This window comes from Falco punctatus (assembly GCF_963210335.1).
Source record: "Falco punctatus genome assembly, chromosome: 3".
In the NCBI taxonomy this organism is placed as follows: Eukaryota; Metazoa; Chordata; class Aves; order Falconiformes; family Falconidae; genus Falco; species Falco punctatus.
The window spans coordinates 88010028-88029440 of record NC_137582.1 but is presented as its reverse complement, the minus strand read 5'-3'; the positions used below and the strand labels follow the sequence as shown (position 1 = coordinate 88029440).

At 38.8% G+C, this 19413-nt stretch overlaps 1 protein-coding gene across 18 annotated transcripts in view; it reads right to left on the bottom strand.

Moving 5' to 3' along the window:
* PTK2 (protein tyrosine kinase 2) overlaps window positions 1-19413 on the bottom strand; it is a 224227-nt gene that overhangs the window by 20320 nt on the left and 184494 nt on the right. For 14 of the 18 annotated variants that reach the window (XM_080381071.1, XM_080381072.1, XM_080381085.1 and 11 more), the window contains 8 exons: window positions 18564-18679; window positions 15966-16066; window positions 14578-14667; window positions 13029-13233; window positions 6504-6615; window positions 3547-3633; window positions 2264-2401; window positions 534-665 (listed from right to left, as the gene is read on the bottom strand). In XM_080381071.1, the coding sequence (XP_080237197.1) occupies window positions 534-665; window positions 2264-2401; window positions 3547-3633; window positions 6504-6615; window positions 13029-13233; window positions 14578-14667; window positions 15966-16066; window positions 18564-18679 (981 nt within the window). Of the gene's footprint in view, window positions 1-533; window positions 666-2263; window positions 2402-3546; window positions 3634-6503; window positions 6616-7282; window positions 7544-13028; window positions 13234-13374; window positions 14007-14577; window positions 14668-15965; window positions 16067-18563; window positions 18680-19413 lie in introns of those variants that run through there. The other 4 variants (XM_080381077.1, XM_080381078.1, XM_080381075.1 and 1 more) reach the window with 4 other exon arrangements.

The window sequence follows — 19413 nt, the reverse complement described above, 5'->3', positions numbered from 1 at the left end:
AACATGACACTGCAAAGAAACCGCAACAGAAGATCCCATGACCAATGCATTTCCTCCTCCTCCTGGTGACATTCAGAGCTTTTTCCCCACCTTGCAGAGCCTGCTCATAAATTTTCTTCCCACTAACATGTCTCATTATTCCTCCAGTGCAAGACTGCTCACAGCTCTTACTACAGTCAAGGTTCTTAGATGGCTGATGGTTATCCCTTTTTTAGGGGTAGATTATGCACAGATCCATCTCCTTAAGAACAAACAGGCAATCTGGAGATTGACACAGAATTATACCCTCAACTTCCCACACATAAATACTCAGCTGGATAAAATGAGAGATTCCCTAAAAACCACAGCTGTTCAAGGTATTTGAAACACAGGACTTGCTAGCCGAACACTTCATTTAAAAACTGTTTCCAAACCTACATTTTGGTAGTGACTCCTGTATTCAGTAAATACTCTTCTTTTCACAAAAGTGACCAAGCTGCAATAAAGAGAAAAGTCAGAATGAATTAAAGAAGCACTATGAAACAAAGTCTTACCAGGAACCGTTCCTCTTTTTCAAGCCAGCGCTGATCTTCTTCCATCTCTTGTTGTTGTCGTATCAATCTCTCCTCCATAAGATGTGTGGGTAGAACCTGGCCCATTCCTCGTATGTCCAAAGTGCCTGTATCCTACAAACCAGAGTGAGTTTATTCCATCTTACAACTTAGAATTTGTATAAACAGATGCAAGAAATTATGGATTGTAGAAGAGATTTTAAAAAGCCGAAACGCTCAACAGCAGTCAAGCAGGGTTCCTTAAACGCCTTATAAACTGAAGCAGACCATCAGAAGAAACTCTTTCCAACTACATTTTATCTGCCTTGCTTCTAATCACTGGAACCAAAAAGATTTGAAAAATTCTGAGTGTTTTTCAGTAATGTTGTCACTTCATATATTGCACTTCATTTAAGTTGGACAACAAAAACAAAAATTTTGTTTTCTTGGCCTTGCGCAATAACGTAACTATCCAGTTGTTAAAAGCTGCACGATACGTTTTTCACTCAAAACAAATCTGCTTTTCAGTTTTATCTGACGCTTGCAAAACATGTCACAAAAGACATTTTAAACGGATTTTTGAACAAGTTTTTATGCATGTCTTAAGCTTACAATACTCCATATACCATATCCCAATGCTGTCTGGAAATCATTAACAAGTAGCGTATAAATTCCACATTTCTAAAAAAGCCAGGGGGAGTTTGGTTACAAACTTCACTGAGATTGTTTTTAGGCAACCAACTTCCCAAGCTTTTGTGAACTTTGGCTGTAACTTATTACAAAGACGTGCAAAGCATTCATATGTTTCCACCAACACGTTTTTCAAGTATGACATAGTTAGACTAAGTTGTTTCTAGAATCAATAATCTACAGGGATGTTGAACTACTTGGGACTACAACCCTCAAGTATGTACTGTGTGAACAACTGCATGGCAGCAATGGCAGAATATAGAGCCAGATCAACCAAGAGAAAGTACAGGCAAATTGAAGACTTGGACACCTATCTGCTTGCCTGTATTTAATGGTTATCACTTAAATGTTCATCAGAGACACACGGAATAGAGCGTTGGTTAGAAAGGAAACAAATCTAAGAAGCTGCACAAAGTGAATCTTTGTGGGAGGGTAAAATGGAATGCAGAAAGTATAAAATACTGGAGGAGAACAGAAAAAAAACAAACCCGGAAGGTTAAAGGGGGAATTAATTTGATGTTCCTTGCAGCAGCTCTGTGCAAGCTGAAAAGCACCTAACAGGAATACAACTGAAGAACAGTTCTGTAGACCATTTCATCTTCTGTTTGGGCTAAGTTCCGAGGAAGCCTCAGATACTTTAGCTATACTGGGTATCTCCCAACAAAGGGGCATTTTTAAACAGTAAGGATACTATAGATTTTTACAATAATGTTCCCATCTCTACTAAGAGCAGTAAGTTTCAGTAAAGCCTTCTTTTAGCAAACACAGAATATTTGCTATGACTCACTTACTTAAGATAATAAGTAACAATAACCTCATCAAGTATTTGCATAAAGATTACACTTTATGCCCAGTCTCACACAGGATGATTTGTTTCAAATAGAACAGAATTCAGTCATGACTCCCACCCCACTGCAGTAAGGCAATTTAAAAACCACCAGAGAAACATTTAGTTCTCCAAAAATAATCTCCAGATGTACCTAAATAATACAAAAGTGTATTTACTGTAAGAGCGCAACAACAGATGTGTCAGTTCACAATACCTCCATGTTTGGCTGCCACACTGGTATTTCCTGAGGCCGATGGTTCCAGGAATCTGCTTGATCCAAGAGAGCAGCCTGCCCAGGATAAATGCTGCCTGCCATGGCTGGTATCCCATGAGAACCAGGGTAGCCAGACACCTTTGGGGAGGGGGGGGGAGAAAAACTTTATATTAAATAAGACCTATGCTTCCCCATAATTAATCGCTTCCCCCCTGCCCTCCTCAAGGAAGCAAATATGACAGCACAGAAATTACTAAGTTCAAGCAGTCACTGGGAGGGAGGAGGGGCAGCAACATCAGAAGGAGGAAGCTGAGCCAAAATATGACACAAACCCTCTTTTTTCAGTCTTTGAGGATGCCTATCATAACTGTTTGAGGATAACTATAAGTATTTGAGGATGCTTATTAAAACAGCAGCATGAGAAAGTGTTTTAACCTCTGCAGTCAAGAAGATCAAAGTCCTCTCGTGAACAGAAATGAATCTGTTGACATATTTGTAAGGGCTACACATGCAGAGCTTGTACTAAAGTTAACAGGAGCCTGCAAACACTGCCTACAGAGCCATATAAAAATGTACCCCTAGTGTATGTTACAAGCGTAAGTCTTGAGTGACAGGCTGTAACTAGTGTGCTTAGCCGCATGGCCTGAGAACTTCTCCACAGGAAAATCGACGCAGCTTTAATGAGTCTGAAGTGCTGGTGAAAACAATGAAAACCTCCCACCCTCCACGAAAAGAAAATCTCGACCTAGACTGCTGTATATGGCTGTAGCTTTCAACAAACCCAAGAACGCCTGAAGTACTTTCATAACAAACTTTTGTTTTGAATTTCTTCAGGAGTGTTAGGAAGAAAAGCAAAACTTGTGAGTATATGAAGCGGTAGATCTAAAGGTGGCTATCAGCCAACAGAAAATAAAAATGTTTCAGAGAAACATCAGGGAGCAGAGTATCAATAAGCCCAAGGAAAGTCCACCAGTTAATGCCATTTTAAAAGTCAACTAATTTCATAGCTTAACACAACTGTTAATAGGAACACCACATTCCTTCAATAAATACAACAACGTCTGATGTGTTTTGTTGCAGTTTTAGGAATTTGAGCACCGTATCAGGTATGAAACTATTTGCCATCTGGAGTAAACCTACCAGGCTCGGTTCAGGGGTTGTTCTGATGTAACCCAAAACCTATTTAACAGAACTGAATGAAAATAAACCACACAAGAAGTGAATCAATTCCACCAGCTGCAGCTGCGTTATAAACCCAAAATGCACGGTGTTAAATGTAATACCTGATAATGATTTGGCTGTACCATATGCTGTGGACTCGGATAAAACCCTTCACTGGATCTCGGACTGGGGTAACCAGGTCTACTGGGCTGTAAATATAAAGGAATTTTTAGAGATTTTAGAAACAGAAAACTGAAACCAAAAAATTACTCTTCGTTGAGAGAAACATTTACAGGTGGCGCATCACAATAGCAAGCTCAAAAAACTTCCTCTGAAATAAACACTCTAATCTGACTAACATTTTTTGTAAACAACTAAAATTAAATTTTCCTCCATTTCTGCTTGGAAATGGATGCAGCTGAATTGTTTGCTAGGTATGCCCATAAATAACACTTGCTGTGTGAATTCTTTGTGTGTATTTAATTGCTTGCACTAAATGATCTGCTTTGTGCCATTTAACTCTAGAGAGGACATCAGCTAAGAACGTAATTCTTAAGTGATGTTTCCAGGTGCAAATATAGCGTTGGGTCTGAGTTCACAATCTGCAGTACATAAAGCTTTGGTATTAATTTGTTGCTTTTGTGACCATTCCCAAAAGCAAATTCTTTTGCTTCAGTCAGAACGCAAAACAAACTGGTTTGTTTAGCATGAATATTTCCATGTGTTATTCCAAGGACTAAAGTTGTGATAATTAACTTCTGTGTAACCAACTGCCTCAACAGGGAAGGTGCCTTTGATCATATTCTGAACTCCATGATCGCTTCATTGTCCATGCTTTGTTTGGCAGCCATTGCCAGCCAAGAAAAAACAAGACAGAACTAGCTCCTGTTAAAGAGGACAGCTAAAGAACAGCTATCAAGAGTCTTTATCTGACTATCTTGCTTTACTCCTTCAGGAGAAAGGCAATCCTTTACAGGTAAACAAACAAGATTATAATCACAGGAACACATGAGAAAAGTCACCGGCACTTCAGACAGCACTATTATTAAAAAACTGCATGAAAAAGAGCCTGGTTTTCTGCACACATTGAACAAATCACCCTTTTGCCAGAACAGGTATAGAAATTTCACACTACTGAAAGAAGTAATGTTGGAAAATGTTGCTTAGAACAACATACTTTTATCTTCAAAGCAGAAGTGTTCTGTTATTTTGGTATTAATGCTCCAGAAGTGTGTGTGTGTATATATATATGTTTGTTTTTTTTTTTAAAATGAGTAGCAGTGCTGTTGGGTGTTTAAGGAGAAAAATTAACCAAAGAGGGAAAAAAACCTCCAAACCTCATGATTCTGCAAATGGGCTCTTTCAGTCTCCTGACAGTTAAAGGCATTACTTTGAGATTGCAGAATTTTATGAAAAATGTCTTTATCATTCTGTACTAGGATATTTTCTTAGGTTTCTAACGGAAATCACTTGGGATACCAGTAATTTCTTAGTACAAATGGTGATTATTTGAGAATTATTGAATTAGTTGAGAATGTGTAGGAGTTTAAGGCTATAAATAAAATGGCATTTAAGACCTATAAAGACCTGAAACTTTTATAATGAATTATTGGAAGAAAAAAAATCAAGCTGTCACTATTAAAGAATTAGATAATAACCTAAGAGATACGTAAAGTCTCATCTCTACAAAATTCAATCTGTTCAAATGTCATTAGTATGCACATCAATATTTAAACACAAATACCGTATAAAAACACCTAACCAAGAACTACATCACATATACAGGGAGGACATACCGACCCCCTCAAAAAAGATACGCAGCGGTAGAATGAATTTCATCTTAATAACTCTTTTGTCAAGTGTTTCAGTTTATACATCACACCCAATGCTCTAACAATAATAATTTCTAATATTATGTAGCTCATACATTACATTAGTAAAAGGCACTTACTCTGTTTGGATTAACTCCAAAACTTCAAGACTAAACAAATTCTTCAAACAAGACTGTAATGATTAAGTAGCATATTGTTGCAGTTTATGCAGTTTGTCTGCTTCTGTAACTCGGAATATTCTCTGCTTGTATATACACCAAATCCTGCCAGTTAATCTCAGATGGCTAAACAGGTTGATGGATTGTTTGCTGGTTTTAACTCTGAAATGAAAGCAACAACTCCACTGCCCATATTTCTTGGTTGCCATAAAGCTATCAAAACGCAGAACCAAGCTTGGAAATCTATCAGGCAACAAGCTGGGTATGGGGAAACAAAACAGAATAAAAATAAGTTGCCTTCCTATGAGTGCTGGGGGATGTGTGCAGCAGAAGGTGCCACACGAATACTACTGAAATCATTATCAGCACCAGAGCTTGCATATACAGCTACAGGAATTCATCACAAACTGATCAGGATGCAGATAATATTCCACATTACAGCGGTGACTGCAGATGAAATTCTTCAAAATACAGGCTTGATCCTTCAAAGTGCAAAATAACTCCAATGAGAAGCAAACAAGTTACTGAGAGAAGAGAGTGCTCATCAACTGGGGAGATCAGAATACCACAGCTGCAGAACACATCCGCGACATCCAAACGGGACAGGCATGTAATGAAACGAAATTAAGTGTAAATTAAATCACATAAGGTCCTTGGAAGCAAATCTCTAATTTTTTTGTCCAGAATAAGGAAAATGCCATTATTTGATTTCTATCCTTTCACTAACGTGTTATAAATAAACTTCTTGCTGGTCAGTGGACTCACTAGCTAATGTTTCATAGGAGTGCTACAAGAGAAGAAAAAAGAAAAGGCCAGGATACAATTTTGTGGCAACTATGGCAGTCTTTTACAAGTTAACCAAGAAGAAACAGAAAATCATTAGTGCATTATTATAGCGTGTATCAGTTCTAATAACAGTTCAACTATAGCTGGGTCATTTCAGGCAAGTATTAGCAGGATGATGATAAATTTGACCAGAATGCCGCTGTTTGAACAAACCCGTCAAAGAAGGCTTTGAAGAAATAAAATGGAATAAAAAGAGGGGTTTTATTTATTTTTTAAACCCACATAATTTGCAGTCTTAGATACCTTGGGAGGAGCTTCATCTGATCCTCCTGAGTCCCAGGATACAGTGACTTGTCGCCTGGATTCCATTCTCATTCGTTCTTCTTGCTGCAGCTTCTCTTCTTCCAGTATTGTACTAAGAAAAATGCATTATATTTAAGTAAAACTCTAGTTCAATGTCTGACAAACCTCCCCCCAAAGCTCTCACTTTTTCAGACTAATGAACACTATTCAACAAAGTGATTGAGCACTGAAACACAAACTTATTTTACTTATATTGTATATTGGTTAGGTTTCTGAAAATCAGTATCAGGAAGAAATACTTCTGTAGGATTACCAGCGTGCTTTTAACAACAGAAGCAGCACCAAGTTTTTAGAAAGCTGTGGCTGATCTTGCACAATTTTTTTTGCATGTTAACAGTCCTTTTGATGTGTAATTACACAGAGAAATCCTCAAAGACAATAAATCAAGCGCTTACTTGCATGAAAACTTACTGTTCACAAGAAAATACTACACTGAACTGCCGCAAAGGTTCAAAACAAACTGAATATGTTCTTTACTGAAGCCCAACAGAGCTTCAGATCACTGGGATTTGTTTTCTTTTTTAAACAAAGCAGTCAACAAACATTTTAAAGACTAGTCTTCAACTCTTATATTTTAGCCTAACCAGGAACACATTCAGCAAACTAATTTAGCAAAACAGAAATATCTGACAGTATTCACTCAGCTTCTAAACATTCAGGTCAAAAGGCTATATTTTCAACAAAGTACAAGACAGTAGTAAAACTAGTTTGCTACTTACCACTGTTCTGACTATTAAAGAGACTGTTTGAAGTTCAACGTGATACTGCTGCCCCCACAGCAGCCTCCTCCCAGTTCTGCTATGTGGATTATTAATGTTGGATATTTGCCATTTGAAAAATACTCAGAATGAAGCTTTGAAATAGGGAGCTGCAAAGCCGTTGAAGCTGCACGCTACATGAATAGTCTGGAGATGTGAGTAGGGCAGATCATTTACATATTGCTATCCCCAGTGTAAAGATAATCCTGTAAAGGAGCTATTCCAGTTTCTTAATCACTCCCGTTTCCAGAAACAAAGCTAGGTTCTGAGTTTATAATCTCCTGTTCAGCCTTCTAAATAGCCACCCAGAATTACTCATGCAGGGGATGAGATCAACTACAGCAATCTATTCTAATCTTGGAACTTTGTTGCTTATTTCAAGAATAAATTCCTGCTTGGTTAGAGATGAGAGCTGTGCTTTTCCTTACTCAGCCACCAAAAAAATCTATGCCACTTCTAAAAAGCAGAGAAGTCATCTCGTCTCACTGCAGCTAAACCAAGTTTGTAAGTATTGCTGCAATTTCCATCCATCATTACTGAAGTAACACAAGAATGTGGAATGAAAACAAAATCGGTCAAGTTATTTGCAAAAGTCATCCTGATACAACTACCATGGAAACACAGCTACAGCCCAATGCAGGGAACTAAATAGAGAAAATCTTTCTATTATACCTCCCTCTTCTTTCAGAATAAGGAAAATGAGGTTATTTCCTACTTGAATCCATGAAAAACTAGCAAAAGCGCACAGCTTTACAGCTAGGTCACACTTCAGATATTCAGCGAGCATTTTTATATAGCCTGAAAAATCAGCTGACATGCAGCCGCAGCCATGAACCATGATAATGACCTTTCAAGAAATACCTCTGAATTTTAAAAAAGCACAACAAATCAAGACAAAAAGAAATCCATCCAGCCATTACATGAATAAAATACAGATTTTTTAACAGAGTTGTTGATACAGTAGTTGCTCTACTCCGAGCAGAAGAATGGAACAGGAGTCGGCTAAAAGCAGCTGACTAAATTTAGAGATGGCTTATTGACAATTTGGGGCCATGCGTATAATTTGGAACAGCACAGCCCTGTTTTTCCACAAGGAATGAAACACCAATACCTATCTGCCTTGCCATCAAGGCCATTTTATCTGTGGTGTCACAGTATTCAATACAATACCATTAACTTAAATCACATCACTGGACATGACGAATTTCTACTGAAATGGCTTGTTTTTTGTAACATAGGCTTAGATGTTTGCCTTAGAACTCTAATTCATCCCGCTCTGCTCTTTCATCACCTGGGTCATCAGCGGTCCTTTCCCCAGCAACCCAGCAGCCTGGTCAAAGCCCGATCACTGTAGCGGAATTTGTACTTGGATGCCCTTGAGTATTGCCAATGAGAATATAAAATAGAAATGCCTCAGAGAAGCATTACTTGAAAAAACACAGAAAATATAAATGACTCACAGAAACGTCTTTGTTTTTGCAAAGGGAAGACCAATCCATAGACAGAGTAAAAGCATGCCAAGAGATATTTTTGACCTTTTCCCAGTGCAGCTGCTCAAGCACTCTGAATACTTTATTAGAATTTGCAGAAGGTCAGGGAAGTCAGATCTAGGCATATTTTCCCAAACTGCATGTATTTTTAGCAGCACAGAGGAGCAAGCAGAGAAGTATTTCTATTCATATGATTCCCCCAGCAAATCTTGAGGTAGTACAGACAAACTTAACTCATCTTCTTGGCTAGGTTAAGTTGATGAAAAATCTTGACCATTAACAGTTTGCAAAATTGATAAACTAACTGAAATTTACTGAAATTGGCCCGTGACAATGGAAACGAAACATTTACTGGGAGCTTCAGTGTATGAATATCTGAAATACTAAAATGTATCCTTACATTTCAAAAGGCACAGCAATAGCAGTGTTTGCTGCCATGGTGAATGGGAACCCACGATAAGTGCTGACCATGATCAAGCAGCCTTTTTTTCCTCTCAGTGGTCTCCAGGCAGCAGAAATGCAAAGCTGGATGCTGAAGAACATATTTTTGCATACTGCTCTAATTTAAAAGCACTTTCATATGGATCACAGATTATTCCTAATGGTCACTGTCAAAGAGCAAAAGGCTAATGAAGCATTTTGCAGCCTTGATCACCTATCTCAAGTATGTGATAAAGTATTTTTTTGGCAGGATGCCACAAAAGGAGAGGACTCAAACTGCTCCCCACTCTTACCACTTTTGTTTCTTTTATTTACAAGCAACATTTTAGGACCTACACCAAATGCTCAAGTCCAGTTCTCATCAGTTAATTATGTCACTGTTCTAACAAAAAACAGACTTTAAAAGCATGAATCAGTCTTTTCTTTCTTTCTTTTTATTTTTTCCCCATTCTTTTTAGAGCTGTACTTCACAGGCTCTGCAGTGCTAGGATACTACTGGGGTCGCCCACTCTGTTAAAACCTCTGCTGCTTCACCAGTGACCAACAGAAGGCCAGTGACGCTTATCACAGCAGTGATACAACTGCTGATTATTTTGCTATTTTTAGGAGAAAGGGTTACTGCTAGGTGCTTTAAACAGAATTCATTCAATGATGCAGTGAAAATGTCATTCAATTACATTAATTTGAAAGCTCAAAATTAAAATCCAACTTAACCTCCAATGCAAACCCCCCTCTGTTTTAACAGAATTACCAACCAAAAGGACATTCAGGGCACCACAACTTGTAAGCGCAGCCTGGGACCTGATTTACATGAAAGCCTGTGAGTACACTGGGGCTATCTTAGCAATACAGGCTTGCAGCATATGGAACATAGCACTGAATAAATTAAATTTATTATGTGCATGCATAAGATAGCGTATGGTTATAGTGAGTGTGCAATTATAGTATAGTAAGTGTATGGTTACAGGAAGTGGCTAGAAGTTGTTCTGAAGAGAAATGCTGTAAAAGTGATATTGTATGATCTGGGTACATTGGTTCACTTTGCAAAGGGCCTTTTGTATTAATTACTACATAATGCAAGACTAAAAATCTCTTCTACACAAAGTCAGCAAGGCAACCTGATTAAAATATCCCAGATTCTAATTTTGGCCCAGTCAGTAACAGAACTGCAGGAGTAGAAAGGTAGCACCTCACACCCAGACTTAATCTCGCTTTTACATACAATTTGTGCAAAGCAGATGTACCAGGAAATGGGAAAAACATCAAATAATAAACAGAGAACACATGAAATGCTTATGTTCCCATCAGTGCTATTTCAGATGCAGAAAAGATTTTTTTTTTCCCAAAGCCATTGACTTTTTCTCATTAAAACAGAGAGGAACGTTGCGGTACTGTATCATTGACTTCAAGCAAACAACTAGTCTGCTCTCAGCTTGAAAAGACAACCCTGGACAGGATCCAGAACGAGCAGCAGCAACACCACACAGAAAAGGCCACCAGGGAAATGGCTTGTTTTTGCAAGTTCATGGGAATTTGAGTTTTGAAACACAATCTTTTCTAGCTGCCTGAGATTGCCTCATCATAAGGGAACTGGCAACCTTTCCAGCAAGAGGCTGCCTCTGTCTGCAAGCAGCGCAAAGAAGCCCTAAGGACAACTGTGCTGCCTAACTTCCAGGAGACAAAGGTCACCAGCCTGGTGTGGCAGAAGACTGCTTTTGTGAGAAGAGAGTAAAAACTGGATTTTAGGGCTGCTGTGGCGCCAGGAGAGAGGCTGCCCTCTAAACTATCAAATCTCCTAGCATGAATAAAGGACCAAAAATCCCACCTCCCTCGGTGCATTTTTCATCTAGCATCAGAGAATCATTTAGGTTGGAAGGGACTCCTGGAGGTCTCAAGTCCAGTCTCCTGGGAAAGCAGGACTCCATGCACAGCAAGGTCTGGCTGCTCAGAGCCTTTTCCAGTCAAGGTTCAAAAGTCTGCCAGCATGGAAATTCCTGAGTCTTTCTGGGTGACCTGTTTCAAAGCTTACCCACGTACACTAGGAAACACTTTAATTTGTAACCAAGGACAATTTGCCCTGCTGCATGTCATGAGTGTTTGTTCTCACCCTTTTTTCCGAGGAGAAGCAGGCTCTTGGGCACTGGCCTACCCTTTTTATATGGTGCTACCTTTCCACCAGATCTTTCACTTTTTTTTTTGCCCTTTCCCCCTCCTGTCTGTAATTCTTGCTGCCTTTGCTCTTTTTCTGAGTATAGCCCACATTTACTTCACCACCCACAAAACAATTACTTTTAGTCTGGATTTACTCATCCTTTTCCCTTGCTGGTGAGACGCCCTCCCTGCCCTGCCCGGGTTTACACACCATAGCCCTCTTCCTAGTCACATTTTTAGGGCTTCATCTTCCTCTGTGCCAGCCACCTGTAAGTTACCAGTACAATCTGACAGCAAATTAAAAAGAATCCTATTCTTCCAGAGCCAAAAAAAAAAAAAAAAAAAGCAAGCACATTGCCAATTTCCACCTATTACGTAAATCACACAACTGGTCTATCTTTTCCTTGCAATCTCTACCCAGCCCTATGATGCCTTCCTTTGTGGTTAACTCCACACAGTCAATAGGATAACTTATTTGTGAGAAGAGCTGTTCTTCCTCTAGCTATGTCATTATTAGTCTACACTGCAGCTCCCAGAGTAACAGATGGTGGAACCATATGAAATGTTAAGAAATAGCAAAAAACTTAAAAGATAGCTAACTTATCCACACTGCACCTCTGAAACAGCATCATAATTATATTAAATCTGTCTCTTATTTTAGCTACCTATGAATTATCTTCTATCATGAACACCCAGTGACAGCACAAAATGATATTATGAAAACAAAACATGCCATAAAGCACAACTTTGAAACAAGACATAAGATAAAACTGAATAATTTGGCAGTGAATTACAACAAATCCAAGAATGGATTTACAATGTACAATAACTACATATAGTTTAAAGCTTATATTGACTTAGGCAAAATGGATCAAAATCTCTCAAAACCACTCATAAGATCTCAAAGTTGGTCACACATATCAGATGTGTCTGCACAATATCTCAGTGACGTTTCGAAGTTTAAATACCACTCCCATTTATGGCTGGTGAAACAGAGATATGGACACTGGAATAAATTACTGCAAAATAAACTAGGGTGTGAATTTAAACTGGTATCAAAAGTGTGTGCTCAAATTTATTCCAAGGTATGTATAAGGTAGTCTATATCCTGGTTTACAACAGGTAAAAGAATCTCTAGTCAATAATGCCACATTTATTGCAGGCTCAGGCCAACTAGTGTGCTACGTATGCTATAAAAATAACTTTCAACAGCATTCACCTGATAGTTCATTTATCTAAGAAAGGATACATTTCTACCCCAAAACTGTCCTCTGCATTCTTTACTAGGTAATCACTCTAAGCTCTTTCTGCACCCCTCCCCAAAGATTGTAGCATACATAGCTAAAATTACAAGCAAACTGCAAATTGCTAATAAAATATGGAGGTTTTATTGGGAGAGAAAGGTGATTCATACTTCCAGTTATTCGAATTTATTACCTAGTCTAATTTTCTCCAACAGATAAGGTCCAGATTTCCAAAAGAGTAGCAACAACCTGGCCTTCTGAAGATAAAACTTAATACACTGTGTCTTGCATTTTCCACAGAAAGATAATACTGTAACAGAAGATACAGCGAAAATAAGTATTTCTGAACAAGGAAACGACCTTTCAGAAGTATAACCCTACCTGAGTTGTGCTTTAAGTTCAGTAAACCTGGGTCGTCTACTAGGGTCGTATGCCCAGCACTTGGTCATAAGGCTGTAGAGGGTAGGAGGGCAGTTTGGAGGCATTGGGAGCCGCTCACCGTTCTCAATTCGCCCAATCACATCATTGTTCTTCACTCCCTGGAAGGGCTTTACCCCATGCATTAGGATCTCCCACATACACACACCTGAGAAATACAGACAAAAAAATTTTCTCCAGTGTAAGCAACCAACAAAACCTGTTAAAAAAGAAACAACCCCCAGTTCTGTACAGCCTAACAGTGCAATTTCTTCAAAAACATACAGCTAGGGAATCAGTTTTGACTTACCAGCCAGCAGCAGAGATGAGTGACGCGCAGTAGGATTACACACCCAGTATCAACCTGAACTACTTATGAGGAAGCATGACCCACAGCTGGCTCATGGCAGCCTGGCTTCACGTGTAACTAACTACCTTTTACCTTTTGTAAATCAGAATGGTTGCTCATATTCAAATCTACTTTTTTATGAGGTAGCATGAGTTGTGTTTGCTTTTCCCTTTGACTAGTTCTAACTGGCTTGTTTCGACACCTCGAGCGTATTTTCACTTTGAGGGTGTTTTAACGCTGGCACTGATCCAAATTTTTTGTGCTCAAACTATGTAATAAAACAGTTTCTGTTGAAACTGTGTTAAAAGCACAAAGGGAAAAATGGTCTGTCAGCTTAGGATTGGCCAGAGTGTTCCATTGACTTCATTCTTCTAACTCTGACTGTACTAGAGCTTCCTTCAAACTATTAAACCTGCTAAAATTCACATACCCTTTACTTAAAAACATTCAAATGTTATTCTGTAAAAAGGGTGAACTCTTTCTTGACTGCCCTGCTCTTGTTTTAAGTCTCATCATCTTTGTTCCTTTACACAGCCTATCTTTGCACTGTCCAGATCAGCAGTCTGGACAAAGTCTGAGCACCAGTGATCAGATTCATACACAAACTTGCGTATTTAGGAGAAAAGGTCAAGGCTTCAGGACATTCCCATTTACCCTTATTTTACTCAGTTTCCGGTCATAATTCGTAAGCTAGCAGGAGATATGAAAGTCAAATTAAGTAAGAATCTAGCATTAAAGATCTGGAATAGGATATCACATAGGCTAATCTATGCTATAAGCAAGGAAATGGGCGTATCATCATAAAAGAAAAAGTGAGAATACAAAATAGAAACAGCAAGTAACAGTGGTATAACAGAAAGAAATCAGAGGGAAAAACAACAGTAAAAACATCACCTCATGACTATGACTTAATTTTCTCATACTTTCATTTCTGTCAGCTTCTTACTAGAGGCAAAAAGGCACATGCAACTTTAGGCTTACTGAGTAGAAAAAGGAAAGAAAAACACATAAATGGAAAATGTGCTGGAAGAAACCATATTTTCAGAATGTACAGTAAAAACAGTGCCAAGTATCTGGAAATTTTTCATGTACAGTAGTTAAAATGAAACATCGAACTTTTCTAACAGGACACTTAAGAAACCCCACCACTTAGTGTTCACTTACCAAACATCCACACATCACTAGCTGAGGTAAATCGTCGGAAGTTGATTGACTCTGGAGCCATCCATTTGATAGGTAATTTTCCTTTGGAAGCTACGTGGAAGGCAAGACAAGGCAGGCTGTTATTCCTCCTGCTACTGAGCTCAAACAGATTTTGTTCTCGGTGAAGTAATTCATAAGCAAAACCCATCCCCAGTGAAGCACTTTATCAAACCTTGTGTTGCTGTCACTATCAAATATCACAAGAGATTTCTGTACTGTCTGACTGTACTGACTGCTGGGAGCCCTCTATCTAGAAAGAAGAGCAGCACTTTCCTTAAGTATTCAGACTGACTGAGCTCCTTCAAGTTTTAAGTTAATTCTTATTTCGAGATGCAACTACTACAGTTAAGAAGATACAGGCACCAGATCTCACACAGTCACAATATCACACCAAGGCAGTAGATGTTTTTATATGACTTATTAAGAAAGGGTAGGTTGTTTGGCCTTATATAAAGCAGAAAAAAGAATGAACAATAACAACAAAAGAATAAATCCCTAAACCTCCCAATAAAGCCCCCGACAACAAACTCCAAAAGCACAAGAAGAAATGATCATCAAAATTATACCCCCTCTCTTCTCAGCAATTAAAATAATGATATGTAGCTCACAGTGATATGGGACAAATGAAACGAGGAAACATAATGGGAGTATAAGGGGACAGATATAGGATATTTTAAAACATACAATGAAACTAGAAAAATATTAAAAATTGTATTTATGAACACACGGTTTCATAATATACACCAGATCTGAAATGCTAGTTTGGTACCCTACATGCAATCTCTGTTCTGCTTTATTTCCCATCTATCAGGCACTGCAGGACACCTCACAGCTGCTGGAGTCACTGAAGATCAGTATTCCATCCAAAACGCAGGGAAAAGTAAGCTTTAAAGACTTTTTTTGCACTGCATCTCCCTAGTCCAGAGGCATCTGAAGTATGCAACGTATAAGGACAGCACAAACTCAAAATTTATCTGTAGGTAACCTTGAACTCAGTTTAGGTTACCTGTGTTATGCCATGAATATTAACTCAAAAAGGCCTCATATGTGGGTAGTCTTCTAAAAATTACAAAGAAAGCACTATAAGCTTGTCCTAAAAAGCAGCATCTTACCTACATATGAATTTCCTACTTTTTGCAACTTAAATCACACCTTGTGATTCTTCTTCTTAAGCACACCTGTAGGAATTTACTGCCATCTATTAAATTGTTGAATAGCTTGCCTTTTTATACAAATAAACCAGCTAGACTAAGTAAACTGCTGAATTACTTTTGACAACAAACTCAGTATTTGTGAGAAGCAATTGTGTTCCAACTGCCCTGTGAGAAGGGTCTGGAGTATTAACTTACCTTTATAGTAAGTACTGTCCTCCATGTATCGGGATAAACCAAAGTCACCTAATTTCACACAGTCAGTGGCAGACACCAGCACATTTCTAGCAGCAATATCCCTGCCAAAGAGAGGAGACATTATTTCTAGTCATTTAAAACCATAAAGCGCTGAAATATCATTTGAAAACAATTATTAAACCCCAGAAGTAGCAGACTCCTTTGAAAGGACTGAATTATTTTTCACGTCATTGTTTGGGTGTGTCTGTACAGAAAAAGACAGTTATGTATTTGTCTACTGATGCTGAGAAGTTTGCAGAAATGCTGCAGTACAGTTGATCCTTGTAAGTAGTAACTGTTGTCTGAAAGTATAACTGTCAATGTAGTCATCAAAAGAAAAAATTTTATTCTTCATCTATTTAAATATCTCAGGAGAACAATTTTTGTATGTTAGAACTGATGGAAAGAAGAAAATTTGCCTCCCGACCCTGCAAAGGTAAGGAACTGGTTTAAGATCTCAGTCCTGTAAGAGGCTTCCTAACAAGGAGAGCTCAGGTTTTAGTGACACCACAGGGATTACAAAAAGACTTAGGCATTTTTCTCTTGAAGTTTCTGAGGTGAGACAACCTGCCTTATTACGTGTCTGTTGATTCTGGATTTCAGCAGGCTTGACTAAGTATAGACAAATTTAGCTTTGAGCACCAAACTAAACGAACTGCCCATTACAGGACAGTATGAGTAAGCTGTATCATAGAATCACAGAATGGTTTGGGGTGGAAGGGACATTAAAGATCCTCTAGTACCAAACCCCTGCCACAGGCAAGGACACCTTCCACGAGACCAGGTTGCTCAAAGCCTGGGCTTGAACACTGCCAGGGATGGGGCATCCACAGCTTCTCTGGGCAGTTATTTTGAAATTTTATTCCTTGAGTTAAAAAAAAACAGCTACTTGGCCAAAATCATAGAATTGCTTAGGGTGGATCACGGAGTCCAACCACTAACCTAACACTTTCTGTTTTCAATACTTCCAGGGATGGTGACTCAACTGCTTCCCTGGGAAGCCTGTTCCAATGCTTGACAGCCCTTTTGGTGAAGAAATTTTCCCTAATATACAGTCTAAACCTCCCCTGGCACAACTTGAGGCCGTTTCCTCTTGTCCTATCACTTGCTACCTGGGAGAAGAGACCAACAGCCTCCTGCCTACAGCTTCCTGTCAGGGAGCTGTAGAGGCCATAAGGTCTCCGCTGAGCCTCCTTTTCTCCAGGCTAAACAGCCCCAGGTCTCTCAGCCGCTCCTCACAAGACTTGTGCTCCAGACCCTTCACCAGCTTCACTGCCCTGCTCTGGACACGCTCCAGCACCTCAATGTCTTTCTTAAAGTGAGGGGCCCAAAACTGAACACAGTGTTTGAGGTTTGGCCTCACCAGTGCCAAGTAGTCCTGCTGGTCACACTTTCTGATGCAAGCCAGGATGCTATTGGCTTTCTTGGCCATCTGGGCCCATGGCTGGCTCCTTCTGCAGAGCCTTTCGGCCCTCAAGCAGATCAACACTCCCACCCAGCTTGGTGTCATCTGCAAACTCACTGAGAATGCACACGATCCCCTCGTCCAGATCACTGATAAAGATATTAAACAGGACAGGCCCCAATACTGAGCCCTGGGGAACACCACTTGTGACGGGTCACCAACTTGCTATAACTCCACTCACCCACACTCTTTGGCCTCAGCCATCCAGCCAGTTTTTTATCCAGCAAAGAGTATGTCTGTCCAAGCCATGAGCAGCCAGTTGATACCCTAGTATCTGTAACAATCCTAAGGGCTTGTTATTTACAATGTTTTTATATACATATGTATATGTATACATACCTAATATATATGTGTTTGTACGTACAATATATACAACATACATGTAGAACTGGAATGTATGTATTTAAACACAAATAAAACCTTCAAGTTCAAAATGAAATTGTACATGATAATTGGAGTGCTGTGAACTTCTAATTGCATAATGTAAGAGGCTACAGCCAGTTTCATCTCCCTAGAAAGCTCATGTTCAAATTCAAGGGAGTAAAATTCAGAACACACCTAGAAGGAAATTTTGGTTCATTTTCTGGTTTAGCCAGTACTTATACTCTACAAATATTTTGCTTTCTTTGCTCTTTACCTAAGAAACTGGCTACCCCTTATTTTGCTTTTCTGTATTTGGATTTCGAAGATTACAGTTGACTCTCAGCTTTGAAAAAATACTGTAATCACAAAGCAGCAACTCAGCCAAAATCTGTTCTGATTAAAAGCCAGCATCATCTCCTAGTCAATCTAGGATCAGGCCAGCAGGTGTCACTCTTGAAAAGGGTGTCGTTTTGCTGACAGCATCTGAAAAAATGGCATATAATACGAAGTCTAACAAAACAGTTCAGTGGATTTTAAGAGTTTGAAATACTCTTTGTGTAAGTCAAGGAAAAGAAACACAAAAGGAAGGCTTCAAAGAATTGAACTATGTGTTGTAAATGTTTGTGGTCACTTGAGCTGATATTTCTAACAGCCAGACCGCTACCAAAACTCCGTTAATCTAGAACACCTCGTATAGAAATAAACATGTACATACATATAAAACAACTTACCTATGTACAAATCTTTTGCTCTCTAAGTAGGCAAGTGCTGTGCTAAGCTGGTAAGCATAGAGTATCAGAGAGGCCAGATCCAAGCTGTATTTTCTTACTTGTAAAAACGATCTCAACTTTTTGCAGAAAGAAGGAGAAATGGAAAGAAGTTAGGGCAAAAAAAATAACAAATTTGAACACAGCATATCTCAATTTGTAAAGTTCACACAAGTATGAACGGACGTGTTCCCTTAAGACTGGATGAGAAAAGAAAACCACTTGCCTTGAAGAAATATGACACGAGTTAATTTCAAGCAGTTTTTACTTCACAAAAACTTGTTAGCTAAACACATACAAAAAATTTTTGTACGTTGCTTTCATGCTCCTTTTGAAGGGCATATGCTGCTGCTGTTCCAGAGCAAAGCACTCCTGGACTTTTCATGCATTCTTCCCTTGAGAACCGTTCATGGCTTTGGCCTAAATAATTTCAGAACAAAACAGTACATGGCCAATCCAAACACTGATTAGATCAATATTCTTTTGGAAGCATTTATTTTAATCTACATTTGCTAAAACAACTGGATTTAGCTCAGAGTAGCCAATATCAGTGCAGAATTTTTGTAAGCTATATTCCCAGTATAAGGCAGTTAGGACCTAATGGAAGGTGGCACTAGAGTCTCTTTATAAACTAAACCAAGGCTTTGAAAAGTGATTTGGGCACTGGAAAGGAAATCTGTAATTTTTTGACAGAAAATCACTTCTCTGCTACAGTTTTTTCTGCCCTTTTGTTTTTTGGTTGGTTTGTTTGGGGTTTTTTTTTGACAACGTATTGCAGTTTGGTTATTACAATGACTATCTTACAATGCAGTAT